The 16,129-nt window shown below is 39.5% G+C and overlaps 1 protein-coding gene across 4 annotated transcripts in view; it reads left to right on the top strand.

Moving 5' to 3' along the window:
* The window catches only part of PROM1 (prominin 1), a 149,718-nt gene that overhangs the window by 100,750 nt on the left and 32,839 nt on the right, over nucleotides 1–16,129 (top strand). For all 4 annotated transcript variants that reach the window (XM_037829434.1, XM_037829435.1, XM_037829437.1 and 1 more), the window contains exons 8-12: nucleotides 5,486–5,703; nucleotides 7,444–7,518; nucleotides 9,512–9,575; nucleotides 12,447–12,606; nucleotides 14,598–14,750. In XM_037829434.1, the coding sequence (XP_037685362.1) occupies nucleotides 5,486–5,703; nucleotides 7,444–7,518; nucleotides 9,512–9,575; nucleotides 12,447–12,606; nucleotides 14,598–14,750 (670 nt within the window). The remainder of the gene's footprint in view (nucleotides 1–5,485; nucleotides 5,704–7,443; nucleotides 7,519–9,511; nucleotides 9,576–12,446; nucleotides 12,607–14,597; nucleotides 14,751–16,129) is intronic.

The raw sequence follows: 16,129 nt of genomic DNA, 5'->3' as shown, positions 1-16,129 counted from the left end.
CTGAGGGCCTCCCCAGGTCTCTGAGTAAATCATTCAAAGCTGGGTTCTTTTGTCATCTTGGATGACATGGATTGCCATTATCTAATCAGATCTGGTTAACATAATTAGGTAACATGTTACCTAATCAGACCTGGTTAACGAAGAGCTCAGTGCCTACAACTTGTTAGGACACAGCCTAGACTCTCAAACTCTCAAGAGTAACCAGGAGAGGATCCAATACGTTTCCTCATTTACAGATGGGGAAACTGAGGCCCAGAAAGGTGAAAGGTAATGGTGGAGATGGGGTAGGAGCTCAAGCCACATTTGTCAAGATGCCAGGACAGGGTGGCATTAAAAAAGTAAAACACCCAGACACACAAATATATATGCACATATATATGTATGAATATGTATGTGTATATGGTTGTGTGTATATGGTATGTATATAGTTGTATGATGTGTATATACAGTTTTAGCCCCAGTTTTATGTGGTTGCCATGGAAGGGTGGGGAAACCAGTTTCTAAGGGCATTCACCCTTTTCCTGGCCAAACCCAGTTATGGCTGGATGCTCTGTCATCTGTTTTGTGAACCACAGGGCAAAGGCCAGGGCAGGAAGAGTTATTTGCTTGAGAGACACGTAGATGCCTTCTAATTTGAGTCTCCCATCTCATACTGCTGTGGCTTGAAGCCATTGTAGGAAAAAAAAAACAGTTGCAATGCACTACCTTCCTAGTCGAGAGTGTAGACTTTTGTCTCTCGGAGAAATTAGGATAGCAAACAAGTAGGTATTTGTTAGCACAAGAATGTGTGCTGGCTTATATGAAATAATTAAAATATGCAAATTCATGGAGTCAGAAATTAGAATACAGGTTACCAGAGACCGGGAATGGGGGATTGGGGAATGGGGAGTTAAAACATAATTGGTACAGTGTTTCAGTTTGGGGTGATGGAAAAGTTTTGGTCATGGATGGTTGGTGATGGTAGCACAACATTGTAATTAACACCACTGGATTACAACAACTTGAAAGTGGTTAAAATGGGAAATTTTATGTTGTGTATGTCACCACTATATATATATATATATTTAATTAAGGGTTGAAAACAGGCTATGTTCTAGGCTGTGGGGCTCCCAACATAAAGCAGACTCGCTGCCACTGAGGAGTTCCCGTCTGGTTGGTTCCATCCCATGCTTTGTGATGAATGTGGTAGTGGTGTCAGTATTTTAAGATTAGGAATAGATTGGTTCAGGCATCTGCTTCTGGTTACACAGTAAATAGCAGAGCTGGGATTGGGACTTAGACCTGACAGAATCTCAGATTGTGCTGTTAACGATGGCTCTACATTTAATTGCAGCTTTTGGAATATTCTTAGCTAAAATATGTCTGAGCATGATGAGTTTTATTTTTTTAAAACTTTGTTTATCAAGAAATTTAAAAAAACAAACATTTCGAACAGAACAAAGGCATAAGAAAAACAAATATCCTAAAATAACTATATTGCTTCCAATATGCTCCTACCATACCCCAAGAAAATTAATGAACCATAGTCATTCCTGAGCATTTCCATATCATTAAGATTACCCTCAGTATCTTATCTGTTCTTATTAGATTATCGTTCCCTCTTCACTAGTTGCTGTCTATCTCTGTGTCCCCTACATTCTACAACATAAGACATTTGGTTTATGTTTTTTTTACAGAGTTCACATTAGTGGAATCATACAATATCTCTCCTTTTGTATCTGACTTATTTCACTCAACATTATGTCCTCAAAGTTCATCCATGTTGTCATATGCTTCGCGACCTCATTTTTTCTCTCTGCTGCATGGTATTCCATTGTATGCATGTACCACAGTTTATTTATCCACTCATCTACTGTAGGACATTTAGGTTGCTTCCATCTCTTGGCAATTGTGAACAATGCCACTATGAACATCAGTGTGCAAATATCTGTTCGTGTCACTGCTTTCAGGTCCTCTGGGTAAATACTGAGAAGTGAAATAGCTTTCTCCACATCCTCTCCAGCATTTGTAGTTTCGTGTTTGCTTAATGGCAACCATTCTTATTGGGGTTAGATGATACCTCATTGTGGTCTTGATTGGCATCTCCCTAATAATTATCAAAGATGGACATTTTTTCATGTGTTTTTTAGCCATTTGTATTTCCTCTTCCAAGAAATGTCTTTTCATATCTTTTGCCCATTTTTTAATATTCATTTTATTGAGATATATTCACATACCATGCAGTCATACAAAACAAATCATACATTCGATTGTTCACAGTACCATTACATAGTTGTACATTCGTCACCAAAATCAATCCCTGACACCTTCATTACCACACACACAAAAATAACCAGAATAATAATTAAAGTGAAAAAGAGCAATTGAAGTAAAAAAGAACACTGGGTACCTTTGTCTGTTTGTTTCCTTCCCCTATTTTTCTACTCATCCATCCATAAACTAGACAAAGTAGAGTGTGGTCCTTATGGCTTTCCCGATCCCATTGTCACCCCTCATAAGCTACATTTTTATACAACTGTCTTCGAGATTCATGGGTTCTGGGTTGTAGTTTGATAGTTTCAGGTATCCACCACCAGCTACCCCAATTCTTTAGAACCTAAAAAGGGTAGTCTAAAGTGTGCGTAAAAGTGCCCACCAGAGTGACCTCTCGGCTCCTTTTGGAATCTCTCTGCCACTGAAGCTTATTTCATTTCCTTTCACATCCCCCTTTTGGTCAAGAAGATGTTCTCCATCCCACGATGCCGGGTCTACATTCCTCCCTCTTTTGCCCATTTTATAATTGGACTGTTAGTACTAATGTCGTTGAGTTGTAAGATTTCTTTATATGTACAAGATGTCAGTCTCTTTATCAGATAGATAGTTTTCAAATATTTTCTCCCATTCAGTTGGCTGTCTCTTTACCTTTTTGACAAATTCCTTTGAGGTACAGAATTTTTAATTCTGAGGAGTTCCCATTTATCTATTTTTTCTTTCATTCCTTGTGCTTTAGGTGTAAGGTCTAAGAAGCAACCTCCTACTACTAGGTCTTGAAGATGTTTCCCTGCATTATCTTCTAAGAGTTTTATGGTGGAGTCTCTTATATTGAGATCTTTGATCCATGCTGAATTAATTTTTATACAGCGTGTGAGGTAGGGGTCCTCTTTCATTTTTTTAGATATATATATATCCAGTTCTCCTAGCCCCATTTATTGAAGAGGCTGTTATGTCCCAATTCACTGGCTTTTGGGGCCTCATCAAAAATCAGTCGACCATAGATCTGGAGGTCTATTTCTGAATTCTCAGTTTGATTCCATTGATCAATATGTCTATCTTTTTGCCAATACCATGTTGTTTTGACTACTGTGGCTTTATAGTAAGCTTCAAAGTCAGGCAGCATACGTCCTCTCACTTCATTTTTTTGTTTGTTTTTTTTTTTAAATAATATTTTTAGCAATTTGAGGCACCTTTTCCTTCCAAATAAATTTGATGACTAGCTTTTCCAGGTCTGCAAAGTAGATTGTTGGAATTTTGATGGGAATTGCTTCTTCATTTCCAATTTGGATGCCATTTATTTATTTTTCTTGCCAAATTGCTCTGGCTAGAACTTCTAGCACAGTGTTGAATAACAATGGTGACAATGGGCATCCTTGACTAGTTTCTGATCTTAGAAGGAAGGCATTCATTCTCTCGCCATTAAGAATTATACTGTCTGTGGGTTTTTCATATATGCCCTTTATTGTACTGAGGATGTTTCCATCAATTCCTACCTTTTGAAATGTTTTTATCAAAAAAGAATGCTGGATTTTGTCGAATGCTTTTTCAGCATCTATTGCGATGATCATTTGATTTTTCCCTTCTAATTTGTTTATGTGTTTTATTACATTAATTTATTTTCTTATGTTGAACCACCCTTGCATACCTGGGATGAACTCCACTTTATCAGGGTGTGTAATTTTTTTTAAAATACCTTTGAATTTGATTTGTAAGTATTTTGTTGAAAATTTTTGCAACTATATACATTAGGGAAGTAGGCCTGTAGTTTTCCTCTTTTATAACATCTTTATCTGGTTTTGGTATTAATGCAATATTGACTTCATAAAATGAGTTAGTCTGTCTTCCATTTTCTTTAACTTTTTTAACAAGTTTAAGTGGGAATGGTGTCAGTTCTTTTTGGAAAGTTTGGTAGAATTCCCCTGTGAAGCCATCTGCCTGGGGTTTTATTTGTAGGAAGCTTTTTGATAATTGATTAGATTTCTTTACTTGTAATTGGTTTGTTGAGTTCTTCCATTTCTTCTTTATTCAATCTAGGTTGTTCATGTGTTTCCAGGAAATTATCCATCTCCTCTAAATTATCTAGTTTATCAGCATAGAATTGTTCATAATGTCCCCTTATGATATTTTTTATTTCCTCAGGATCTGTAGTAATTTCCCCCCTCTCATTTATTATTTTGTTTATTTGGGTCTTCTCTCTTTTGACTTTGTCAGTCTAGCTAAAGGTTTGTCAATCTTGTTGATCTTCTCAAGAACCAACTTTTGGTTTTATTTATTCTCTCTATTATTTTTTGTTTGTTTTCCATATCATTTATCTCTGTCTTAATCTTTGTTATTTCTTTTCTTTTACTTGCTGTAGGATTAGTATACTGATCATTTCTAGCTTCTTTAATTGTTCCATTTGTTCTTTGATTTTAGCTTTTTCTTCCCTTTTAATGTGTACATTTAGAGCTATGAATTTCCCTCTCAGTACCACATTTGCTGCATCCCATAAATTTTGATATGTTATGTTCTTATTTTCATTTGTCTCTAGATATTTAGTGGTTTCTCTTGCAATATCTTCTTTGAGCCACTGATTGTTTAGCAGTGTGTTGTTTAACCTCCAGATACTTATGAGTGTTCTGGTTCCTTAATAGTTATTAACTTCTAGTTGTATTCCATTATGATCAGAGAATGTGATTTGAGTAATTTCAACCTTTTTAAATTTATTGAGGCTTGTTTTATGCCCCAGCATATGATCTATCCTAGAGAAAGTTCCATGAGCACTAGAAAAGAATGTGTATCCTGGTATTTTGAGATGTGATGAGTTTTTATGCTGATGAAAACTGCTTGGAATTGAAGACATCAGCTTGTCCAGACTGACCTCTTCGAGGTAGGGGAATGCTGGGGAGGTGACCCCTTTTCCAGCCACTTCTGCTCCGATGCTAGCCAGCGGATACCAAGCCAAAGTGTCCCCATCACTGCCCTGCTGTTGGTGCTCAGCCCCTGCCTCCTGTTTGAACAAGACCCCAGGAGGGAGAGCTGAATTGGTTGGAGCCACTGGCAAAGGAGCCCAGGGGATGTCCCTGTGTGCCTCTTTCAGGCTGCCCTGGCAGCGGCCCTCTGGTTGCCTTCTAAAGTCATTCACAAGTTTATCTCAAGTTCCTTTAGGTCACTTTCATGGGCAAGAAGGGGCTCTCTGCCATTTGCTAGCCCTGTGGGTGCCTTTTTTCTGATTTGGGTTGTGTTCCTGCAGCAATCAAAGAGACCAAAGAGGCCCTGGAGAACGTGAACAGCACCTTGAAGGACCTAAAGGATGGAACTGGCCGGCTGAGCGCCAGCCTGGGCAAAGTGAAAACTGATCTGGAGAATGCGCTCAATGACTCTACCTGCTCTACCCCACCAGCAACTACCTCTTGCGACCGCATCAGGAGTTCCCTGGACCAGCTGGATAACAACACCAACCTGGGCCAGGTGAGGGGCATGGGGCCCGGGAGTAGGCGGTGTCTCGGCACAGCTTATGGACTCAGCGCAGGTGAACCCATCAGGACAGGTTGCCTTGGGGCCTGGCCTGGGCCTCTGTCAGCCTCTTGGGTCATTCGGTCTCCACATGGGCATAGCTGCAGCAGGAAGGAAGGAGCCCCAGTGAAACCCCTGCCTGAGAGTTCTCTGCAATTTGATGAACAGTGTCAGCATGCATTCAGCTTTAATAAGAAAAAGGAAAGTAGAATACATTTATATAGGCCTCTTAAAATTAATATATTCAATATATGTTGTGCCTACTATATTAACCATCTATGCCCCAATATTAGGTAATTCCTCACTTTCCCAAAGAGAAGACCAAAATAAAAAGAATTTGGGGCAACTTGAATATATAAAGTTCTAGAGTTGTAGATAAAATAATCATGTCTACTCATAATATATAATTTATTAATTTAGTTGTATATTATATATACACACATTATTACATTTTAGATAAAATAATATTATTTTTTTCTTACTTTTACATGTCATGAAACAATTTTATTCAAACACTTCGCATGCAACACCTATGTCTTCATCTCTTGTCATTGTCAAACAGTATTTTAAAGCATGGGATCTATACTTGCATTTAAGTGTTTAGGGTAGACTCTTTTTAGGAGTAATTTTTATTTTGATGCACTTTCAAACATGAAAAAAGTTGCAAGATTAGTACATCCTTTCTCCAGATTCACCCATTGTCAATATTTTGCCCATTTGCTTTCTTATTTTATCTGGCTATCCTTATTATTTTATATATATGTACATACAAAATATACACTTTGTTCTTTTCTCTGCCACTTGGGAGTAAGTTGCTGGCATCATGCTTTACCCCTAAATATTTCAGTGCATCTCCTAACCTTAGTTAACATTATGCAATTATCAGAATGAGGCTATATAATATTGACCCAATACTGCAATCTCTTCTACAGCTTGAATTCAAATTTTGCCAAAGTTTTCTAATAATATCTTTTACAATTTTTTTTTTTCTTTTTCCAGTGCAGGATCCAATCTAGGATCACACATTGCCCTTAGTGGTCTTATTTCTTTAGTCCCCTTTAATCTAGAACAATTTCTCAGCCTTTTTTGTGACATTGACCTTTTTGAACACTACAGCCCTTTATTTTATCGAATAACCTTCAACTTGGGTTTAACTGATGTTTCCTCATGATTAGATTTAGGTTATGCATATTTGTCATGGATATATCATAGACATGATATTGAGTTCTTCTTGGTACGTATATCAAGAAGGACATGATATTTGACCCAATATTGATAAAGGATAGAGTACTTTAAATCCATGTTTAATGTTGTAAATGAAAATTTTATTCTAAACCACTCACCAATATAACAACTGCCTTGTATCACTTTTAAAAGTAGCTTTACAAAGGTTGTTTACAATTATATCCAGTTCTTGGAGTTGTGAGGTCACACATATTGTTTTAAATTCCTTCGCCTCATTTTTAGCTGATTCCATCAGGAGATCATCAAACATCTAAAAACTATTGGCTATGGAGGTCATTTTGAGATAAATTAGTTTTCCCCAAACAATACTCTATTGTTCAAAATAAATTGAGATAACACACACATAATATAGAGTCTTTGGGACTTGGATGTAAGATGACTCCATTCGTTATGAGGAATAATTTTGGAGGGTAACCACCTGGCCTTATATTTTGTTTTATGAATTTTCAGCTCCCATTTATGAACGATCAACTGGACAGTGTTAATGAAGTTCTTAAAACAGATTTGGCTGGCCTGGTCGAAAAGGTATGTTTTTGAAAAAGAAAAAACAAAAAACACAGTAGATTATTTTGCTTCACTTAAAAGATAGACTTATACATAAGAAAATAGGAAACAGAGCAAAAAAGCAGTGAAATTCTGGAGAGGGGGCACCAAGAGGAGTGATAGCTGTTATCTTCCAGGTAATTTTGTTCACCGTTCCAATTCAAGAAATTTTTCTAAGCACCTGCTATGTGCAAATCACCAAGCTAGGACCATGAAAGATACAAGGAGACCATGATCTCTGCCTTCCTGGGGCTCCGGTGGTTGTGGGTGTTGTTCTGGACCTCATACTCGCTGATACGAGATACCCTCCCCTCTGCCTACGAGTCAGCAGCTGGTTTTCTTTTTGTTTCTTCCCACTGCCGTGCATTTGCACATGCTGTGCCCACTGGCTGGTCCTCTTCTTTGTTTAGCTCCTTAGTTTCTTAAGCTTCATATATCATTTTATGAATGAGGCCTTTCCTGGGCTCCTCGCCTAGGTCAAAACCCATTTTAACACATTCTTTTAACTCTGGGAATATTCTTTTTACATTCTTCATAATAGTCATTATTTCTTCAGTGGCTCTGTTCCCTGCTGGACTGAAAACTCCGAAGAGGCAGGGGCCACGTTGGTCAGGAATACCCTGATTTCCCCAGGGCCTGCTGACTGTTGCTATTTATTCAACCACTAGGTATGGAGTACCTAATAAATATTACCTTGTTGTTTTTAATTCAAATGAGAGTGCCCTAAGCCTATAGGAAAGGGAGAGGATAATTTTATTCTTGACTCTATGTCTTTTAGCATAGGGATAGAACATCATCAATAATCTATTAAAATACCTTAATCAGTATATACTGGCAAAGTAAATGTCCCCTTAAACGAGTTACAAGAAGCTCTTGGTCTTTGTGCTGTGGTTCACCTCATTTATTAAATGAAGGAATTGAACTGTAAGGCCCCTTGCAGCTGTAAAACTGCCTATGATGGGTGACCTCAGAAGTCCAAATACAGATAAATGGAGAGGGCTCAGGCATCCAGAAACCAAGGCAAGCGCCGCTATGACAGGGAGCCTCAGCCGTCTTTGAGGAAAAGGAAGTCACGGATGTTCTTTTTATGGCACCTGATGCTGCTGGGCTAAAGTGGAAACTGGTCGGCACCCGGAATCTTACCAGGGTTGCAAGCCCTGCATTGTTTCCTAGGAGACAGGCTGAATATACTAGCAGGCAGTTACGAAACACAAACTGGTCCCCTACTGGAACGAAGGCTGGATGTGTAGTCTAGTTACCTGGAAATAACAGTATTTCCTTCTCATGAATTTAGCCTCAAAGTGATATAGTTTGTCATGGCTGCTTTTGTTTTGGTTTTAGCTTCACCACAATTTGTTTTCTCTATAAGCTGTGTTTTGGTGCATTATCTTTTTTCTGTGACACTAGATCTCCAATTTCATTTGGTAATTGCATTGGAAAATTTGATCCTATTTTTAGAAATATCACTGCACATGATATATTGTAGAGTTCAAGGTTTCTTAATTGTGCACATTTTACACTTTGGGCCAGATAATTCTTTTTTGGGGGGCTGTCCTGTGTGTTGTGGGATATTTATTAGTATTGCCAAGAGCAGTGTCTGCTGACATTGCTAAATGTCCTGTGGGGGCAAAATCACCCCCATTGAGAACCATTGGTATAGCACTGTCTATACATCATAATTCCTAGAACCAATATGGGTAAATATATTAAAGTCTTAAAAGTATTGGGGACCCCCTATATGAAAGATTTTTAACATGATATTCAATGGATATGGTAATTTAAAGAAAATCTTCTCTGAAGGTGAATTTTTTTTTTAAAGACACTTGAGAGAGTCTATAAAGATCATTTCAGCCTTAAGATGAATGTTATATTTTTATTTTGCTTCTCTTCCTCAAACTAAGCTGAAAAATGAGCACTAGTTAACTGGTCATCTACTTACTGTATATGTCAATTTATTAAAAAAAGTATTTTTTAGGGCTACAAATCCTTTAATGATATACCTGAGATGGTGCAAAACCAAACGAAGAACATCATACCAGGTGAGATACATAGTTTGAAGTAATTTTGTATCTGTTAAAAATTGAATGGTCGAAAATGTATGCTCAGAAATGTTCTTTTCCTCCTAAAAATACCCTGTCCCTAAAACCTTGAGAAGAAAGAATGTCATAGCTTTCTAATCATTTCACCTTCAGTAGGTGACGTAGATTTCAAGAAATACTCTTAATTTAATACTTACTGACATCATAGTGCCAGCTGGGGCTGCATTGTCGAGGGTAAAGCTATGATGCTCAGCCATGGAGTATGCAGTTACAGAACTTAAAGTAGCCTTCATTGAAAGGGGACTTTCAGATTATTTTCAGTGGGGAAAAAACTGTAGATTATTGTTTTGTAAAAAACAAAAAACTTAAATTTGGTTTTATTTTTAGGAACAATGTGTATAAGTATTTTGTTTCTTGAGGAAAATTTTCATCTGTCCTCTGATGCCAATGTAATGATATTTTTGGCTCATGATGTTGAACTTTTACCTGTATAGAATCAACATGGAGAGAATTTTCCAGGTCTTAAAAGATTGAATCATGCCGTATTAGGTTATGGTATTTGGGGAGAATGTACAGAGAGAATTTCTGCAGAATAAGACGTTCTTTGTGCAAGAATGGGAATACACATGGGTTATTTGCTTGGAGAACTCTCTGAAACCATGTAAAACTTCTTTTTTTCTCAAATGATCTTCTCGTGCTTCTTTTTACCTGCTAACCAAGTCATTTTAACTATTGGGTTATAGAATTATTTTGATGTTTTTTATTATAGTGTTCTTTCAATTCGTTAAGACTTTAGATAAAACATGTTTTATCCTACCACATAGTGCTGGTGATATTTTGTGAGTTCCCTTTTGTCTAATGTAAGATTATTCTTTAAAACATGAAGATCTCAAAGATGCAGTTCAGGCTTTCTTCTCCTACAAGCTAATGCATGCTGTATGTGTGATAACCACCTGCTTCCTAACCTCTGTGTTTAATTTTTGTCCCCCCTCTCTGGACCTCTTCTGCAAATATGTGCAGCCCTTCCTTGTAAGTCTGGCAAAGTGCCACACACAGCATGCTTGGACAGGGCCTGCTGCACATGGTGTCGTTGCCTAAACACAAGCCAGAGTTTTCCCAGATCAGCATGAGTACCAGCCCGGACAGCAGCTGTTTATTTTCTTGTCCTCCCAAAACAAAAGCCTTAACTCTGGTGTTTTCATCACTCGACTCTATCCTGCATGCATTGCTCAAGTGCCTGCTGTGTGCCAGGCCCTGCTAGTTGCTGGGAATGCGAGATGAGCAAAGCGCACGGTCCCCGCTGACCTTTTGGCTCAGCATGTCTGCAGATATTGCTTGTTGCATTCTGTTAAAGGGGTGCAGTACCTACCAGGGAACTGAGGTGGGGAGAGGGTCATGGGAGGCTTCCTGGAGCAAGTGACATCTAAACTAGGCTTGAAAAAGTTATCCACTGAGAGAGGGCACCAGCCACATGCAGAGACACCAATACTGGCACAGCCCAGGAACCAGGTGTTGTGTGAGAGCAAGGCAGCCCGAGAAGCGGACAGGGACCCCATGAAGAGTATAGAGAATTGTGAAGGAGATGGGGAGTCTGCACGGTGCACCTCTCAAAATCCCTGAAATCCCTGCATTTAGAAAGAGGCCCATCTTGGTCGAGGATCCTTGCATATTTTTGGCAGATGAGCTATTTTGAGGAAATAGCCACCGTGGAAGACCAATTTTCTTATGAGCCACATCCAAACACCCAGTACACAGTTGCTTATTTCAGTTGCTGTTCATGTGTAGATTTCATATCCATGTGAAAGACACACTTATACAGGTCCCCCACATTTTTATGTGATTATGGTTTGGACCAAGCTACCATCTACCGAAAGCCTACCATGAGTCCCAGGTTCACATTTTAAGAACTTGGCTCTGCTGCTGCAAAGAGGTTTAGCTCCCTTTCAGGATCAGTGACTTTTCACCTGATGAGTATGTTCTTTGGGTATCTGGGTCAGGAATCACTGTGGATAAAGCAACTTCAAATCCCCATGTGAGTGCTGTACCGGGGGACATCCTGTGCCCCGGGTAGCTTTGCTCCTAGGACTTGTCATGATGGACAGGCACTTTCCAGAAAGCTGATGTTTCTTTGAATGTATCTCCTGTCTGGGAAATGAGAGTGGAACTGAATAGAGACTCTTTGACCTCCAGGAATGCCATTGCTTTTTGCATCTGAGACACAGGTGTACTTCTTTAATAAGTCTCAGTTTGCACGAGTTAAATAAAATTTTAACAGAAATCTCACCTGGGGTCACTTCTTCAAAAAAGAACATCCTAGAGAATCACTGTGTCCTGAAGGCCATTTCTTAGATGGGGGTATTATTATTATTAAATTATTTTACCAAATTCATCTAACAGAGGCTTAAGAGTTAAGTCTCAATCCCATTTCCAGTGCTTTCTAAAAAGAGACCCAGTGGGCAAGTAATTTACCTCTGTGAGCCTCAGAGTCACTGTTAGGAAATGGGAACAAGAACACCTACCTCAGCGGAATAAATGAGGTAACATTCATAAAAGGGCCTGGCACGTAGGAGGCACACCATACATTTTAACGACCTGGCCCATGTTTTTAGTGAAAGTAAGTAGAAGAAGAAAACTCTGGCTTGACTTCAGCACCATATCATTAAGTCAGTGCTCACATCTTGCTTTTTTGTTCAGTAATTGCCTTTCGATGGTCATGGCTGCATTGATGTTTGTTGTAGAACCGTATCTATTTGCACACGTGCATAACATGGGAAAAGCTACAAGTGGTTGAAGCTTTGCAGTGTGGTTCCAATACAAAGCTTCTTTTTCTCCATGTTTGAAAGTCCATAATGGAGGTTTCTTTGTTTTCAGATGTCAAAAGGGTCTTGGATTCCATTGGTGCAAACATCTCAAATGTAACCAAACAGATGCCCATACAGAATGCTGTCTCAAGTTTTCAGGGTTATGTTAATGAGACAGAAAATTACATCCACCGCCATTTACCTGAGGTAGAAGAGTTTGAATTATACAGGTGAGTGCTTCCTTTGAGCTAGTAAACTACAAGAGTGAACGCTGGGGGTGGAACGGATAAGAATTTGATGTCATCGCCAGGGTCATCTTAGGAGAGCAAATTGCACAAGAGGCCATAGCCTGATATGTTTCAACCTTAGGTACTGTTCATTTAAAAAGTCGAAGACTAGCAATTGTTGAGCCAAATATTCAATAATTTGAAATTTTGATGTTATTAGTGACTTCTAGAATCTTAGTTATAATTATCAAGTCAGGCATGTAAAATGATTTTACCTTAGAAGTAATTAAGATGGGCATTTTGAAAAATATTCTTTTCTTTCTTGGTTTGTAAAATAAGCACATAGAGATTGGTTCTTACTGAAAGCACATCCCCTTCTCTGTACCTTGAAACCAGTGAATCACCCTAAGAGCTCAGTTAAGTGGCAGTTGTGCCCAGCTGTTGTTTGCCCTCATTAGGAATGCACGTAGATGATGATGGACCTCTCAGAGTGCTGGGGAAGGGAGGACCCCAGGGCTTGAGAAATTTAGAGGATCACGTGAGATGTAAGATATTCTCTCCTCTTTTAAGGGCTCAGCCTCATGGCCAGCCATTGGAACCATCTCTTAATGACCAAATCCTTAAAGAATCTGGAAACTTTTATTCTTGTTTGGGGTCATTATTACACAAGAGCCACAATACTTGCTAACATTTATTGAACAGTTATAGGGTGCCTACCGAGTGCTTTGCAGAATCTTTAGAGAGCTGCCAAGGAAATTGAAGCTCAGAGAAGTTAAGTGAATTACTTAAGCTCAACTAGAACATGGCAGAAATGGGTTTTCAGCCCCCAACTGACCATGCTCTGAATCATTGCCCTGTCGTCAGCAAGCCTCAGGGGGACTCCTGGCATGTTCCTATCGGGTATTTGGACAAAGACAGACCCTTTCTCAATGACCTCACAGTCCCATTAGAGCTTAGAGGTTCACAAATGGGAGAGAAGGGTACAATTATTTACATCTGCCATACCCCACCTCCTCCCCCTGTCCCCAGAAAATGAGCTTATTTTAAAAAGAAATTTAACTGAACAGATAAGGCATTCATTAACTCTAAAAGCTTTCTGAGGCCAGGCTCCATGTCTTATTTAATTTTGTGTCCCCAATATTTGGAACAGATCTCTACAAAATGGATGCTGGTGACCATTATTATGATTATCAAGATTGTTCTTAATTGATTGAAAGGCTTTAGTGGTGACTTGTTGTCAAGAGGCACCGAGCGAAAGTGAATTCTTTGTTTTTCAGTGTTTTCAAATATTGGGAAGCTTTTCTCACCTTGAATGCTCTTCAGCTGCTGGGAAAGCTTGTTGTACATTCTGGGAATGCTGTTTAGACCTAATTGAGGATCCATTATCCTAAAACATCTTGCCAGGCTCATAAGACTATTACCAAATTCAGATTTGCATTCTGCAGGCATTCAGCTTAAGAGTGCTCATAAAATTCTAAATATTCAATGCATCCACCACATAGAGTGGTTCTGGTTCAATAAAGAATACAATGCCCCCAAAACATTCCTGCAGGCACAAAATATTGTAGATAAAGTCCAGGGAAATGAGCCCGATATTTCTTTATCTATAGCCTAATCAGGATCCATCCACATCTCGTCATCATTATAACAACATACAGTATCGGGAATCTTGAAAAAAACTTAGAAGTCTTGAGGGGCATTTTTATCAGCCTTGGAGAAGTTGAGTAGGCAGTGCTGATGAGCCCCATTTAATAGTTTGGAAGTAAGAGCAAAGGAAGCACGTAGTAAGCGCATGGCCATCAAGAGCAAGTGTGTTCAGAGCTAAAAAGGAAATCAGAGTTTCTCCACTGGTGGAGTTGGGAGACTTGGGGTAGGAACTATCACCCTCTGAGGAGCTAATAGAAGAGTCTCATTAGATTGGCAGGTATTGTGCCTTCCTTACTCAGCTTTTATGTTCTGACGATGTCACCTATTGTATGTGCTTGCTCCACCAGGTGGCTGGGTGGCTTGGTTGTCTGCTGTTTGCTGACCCTCATAGTGACTTTTTATTACCTGGGGCTGCTGTGTGGTATTTGTGGCTATGACAAGCGTGCCACTCCCACCACCCGAGGCTGCGTCTCCAACACCGGAGGCATCTTCCTCATGAGGTGAGTATTTGCTCTTCTTTGTCCTATGGGGGATGGAAGTGGGAGAAGGAGACCAGGCACTGATTCTGAATGTTCTGCAGAACCTGGGGCCAAGCACTCTGGGCTCCAAAGGGGTCAGCATCTTGGTGTGAATGTGTTTTCCTCAATTTGGGTGCTTGCATCAGGTGTGGAAAGTAAAAGAAAATTCTAAATTGATTCCACTTTGACCACCAAGCATAGACATACTGTCTAGGTATTGTGGATTGCTCTTTAAAGCAGCTGTCCTGGAAACTCTTTCCAAACCTTATCTAAATTCACTTATTCATTCACTGAGTACTTCCTGAAGGACCTACCTTGTACCGGATGTTGTGCTCAGCGGTACTATTAGCCTTCTCACTTTGAAACTGGAAAACCTTGATTGAGAACAGAGTTTCTCAACGCAGCAGCCTTGGTGCTCAGACAGGTGGCCTCAAGTAAGACAACAGGCATGAGGTGCCAGGAAGTGGTGAGTCCCTGGCAGAGTGGGACGACTTGCTGATTCAAAGGTGTTCAAATCCAAGGTCATATTTTTGAAAACAACAACAAAAAAACCTTGACTCTAGCAGGATGTGACAAAGCCTAGGGGATATGAGCCAGGTATGACTGGAGATGGATCCAGAAATGGAAACTAGGGCCCAGGTGTAAAAGCTCTGACTGTCCCTTGGAGAGGAAGCTCATCTACCTGTCATTCAGCTGAATGGAGAGTGGTATTAGTGACGGGCCTCAAGGATAATGGGAAAGACTTGGCTCAGAGCTATTCCGAGTTTCTACCCGATTGGGGGTGGCAGGTGCTCCCTGTAGGAAGATTGCCAAAGCTGGGCCCTATAGGATGTGCAACATCTATCAAAACCTCAGCCACTTTCTCTCATTGGCCTACTTATGTCTCTAATCCTTGTCTGGGAGAAGCCAGGGAGCAGGTGGCCTGCATTCATTTGCTTTACTCAACGTTGGGTTACTGTAATAATTAATCAGGCTTCTTATGAGTAATGACTCCAAGTCCTTCCCCCAAAACCTTTAGGCTCCAGTAAAGGACCAGCCTTTATTAACAGTAATGCTGTGGCCAAGGGCCTCAAAAATAACCTTGTAGCTAAGGGTCTGGGGTCTGCCAGGAATGGTCCAACTCCTCATATGTAAAGGCATATTTGCTCATGTACCTAAAAGTAAGACATTAAACCCAGCAAGAAAATGTATATTTGCATTGCCTTTTCATTTAAATGTACACAGATACAGGTAGAAATTTTGTTCAGTTGTTAAGACTTTAACGATCTTGATATTTGACTTTTTTTGTGTTGGTATTTTAGTGGTGAATTTACCTATTCCAATATTTTAGCTGCTTGAAGGGAGGAGTAACTTTCTCTGAG

The sequence above is a fragment of the Choloepus didactylus genome, chromosome 3, assembly GCF_015220235.1.
Source record: "Choloepus didactylus isolate mChoDid1 chromosome 3, mChoDid1.pri, whole genome shotgun sequence".
In the NCBI taxonomy this organism is placed as follows: Eukaryota; Metazoa; Chordata; class Mammalia; order Pilosa; family Megalonychidae; genus Choloepus; species Choloepus didactylus.
The sequence above is the reverse complement of the archived record's forward strand: the minus strand, read 5'-3'. Positions and strand labels throughout refer to the sequence as shown.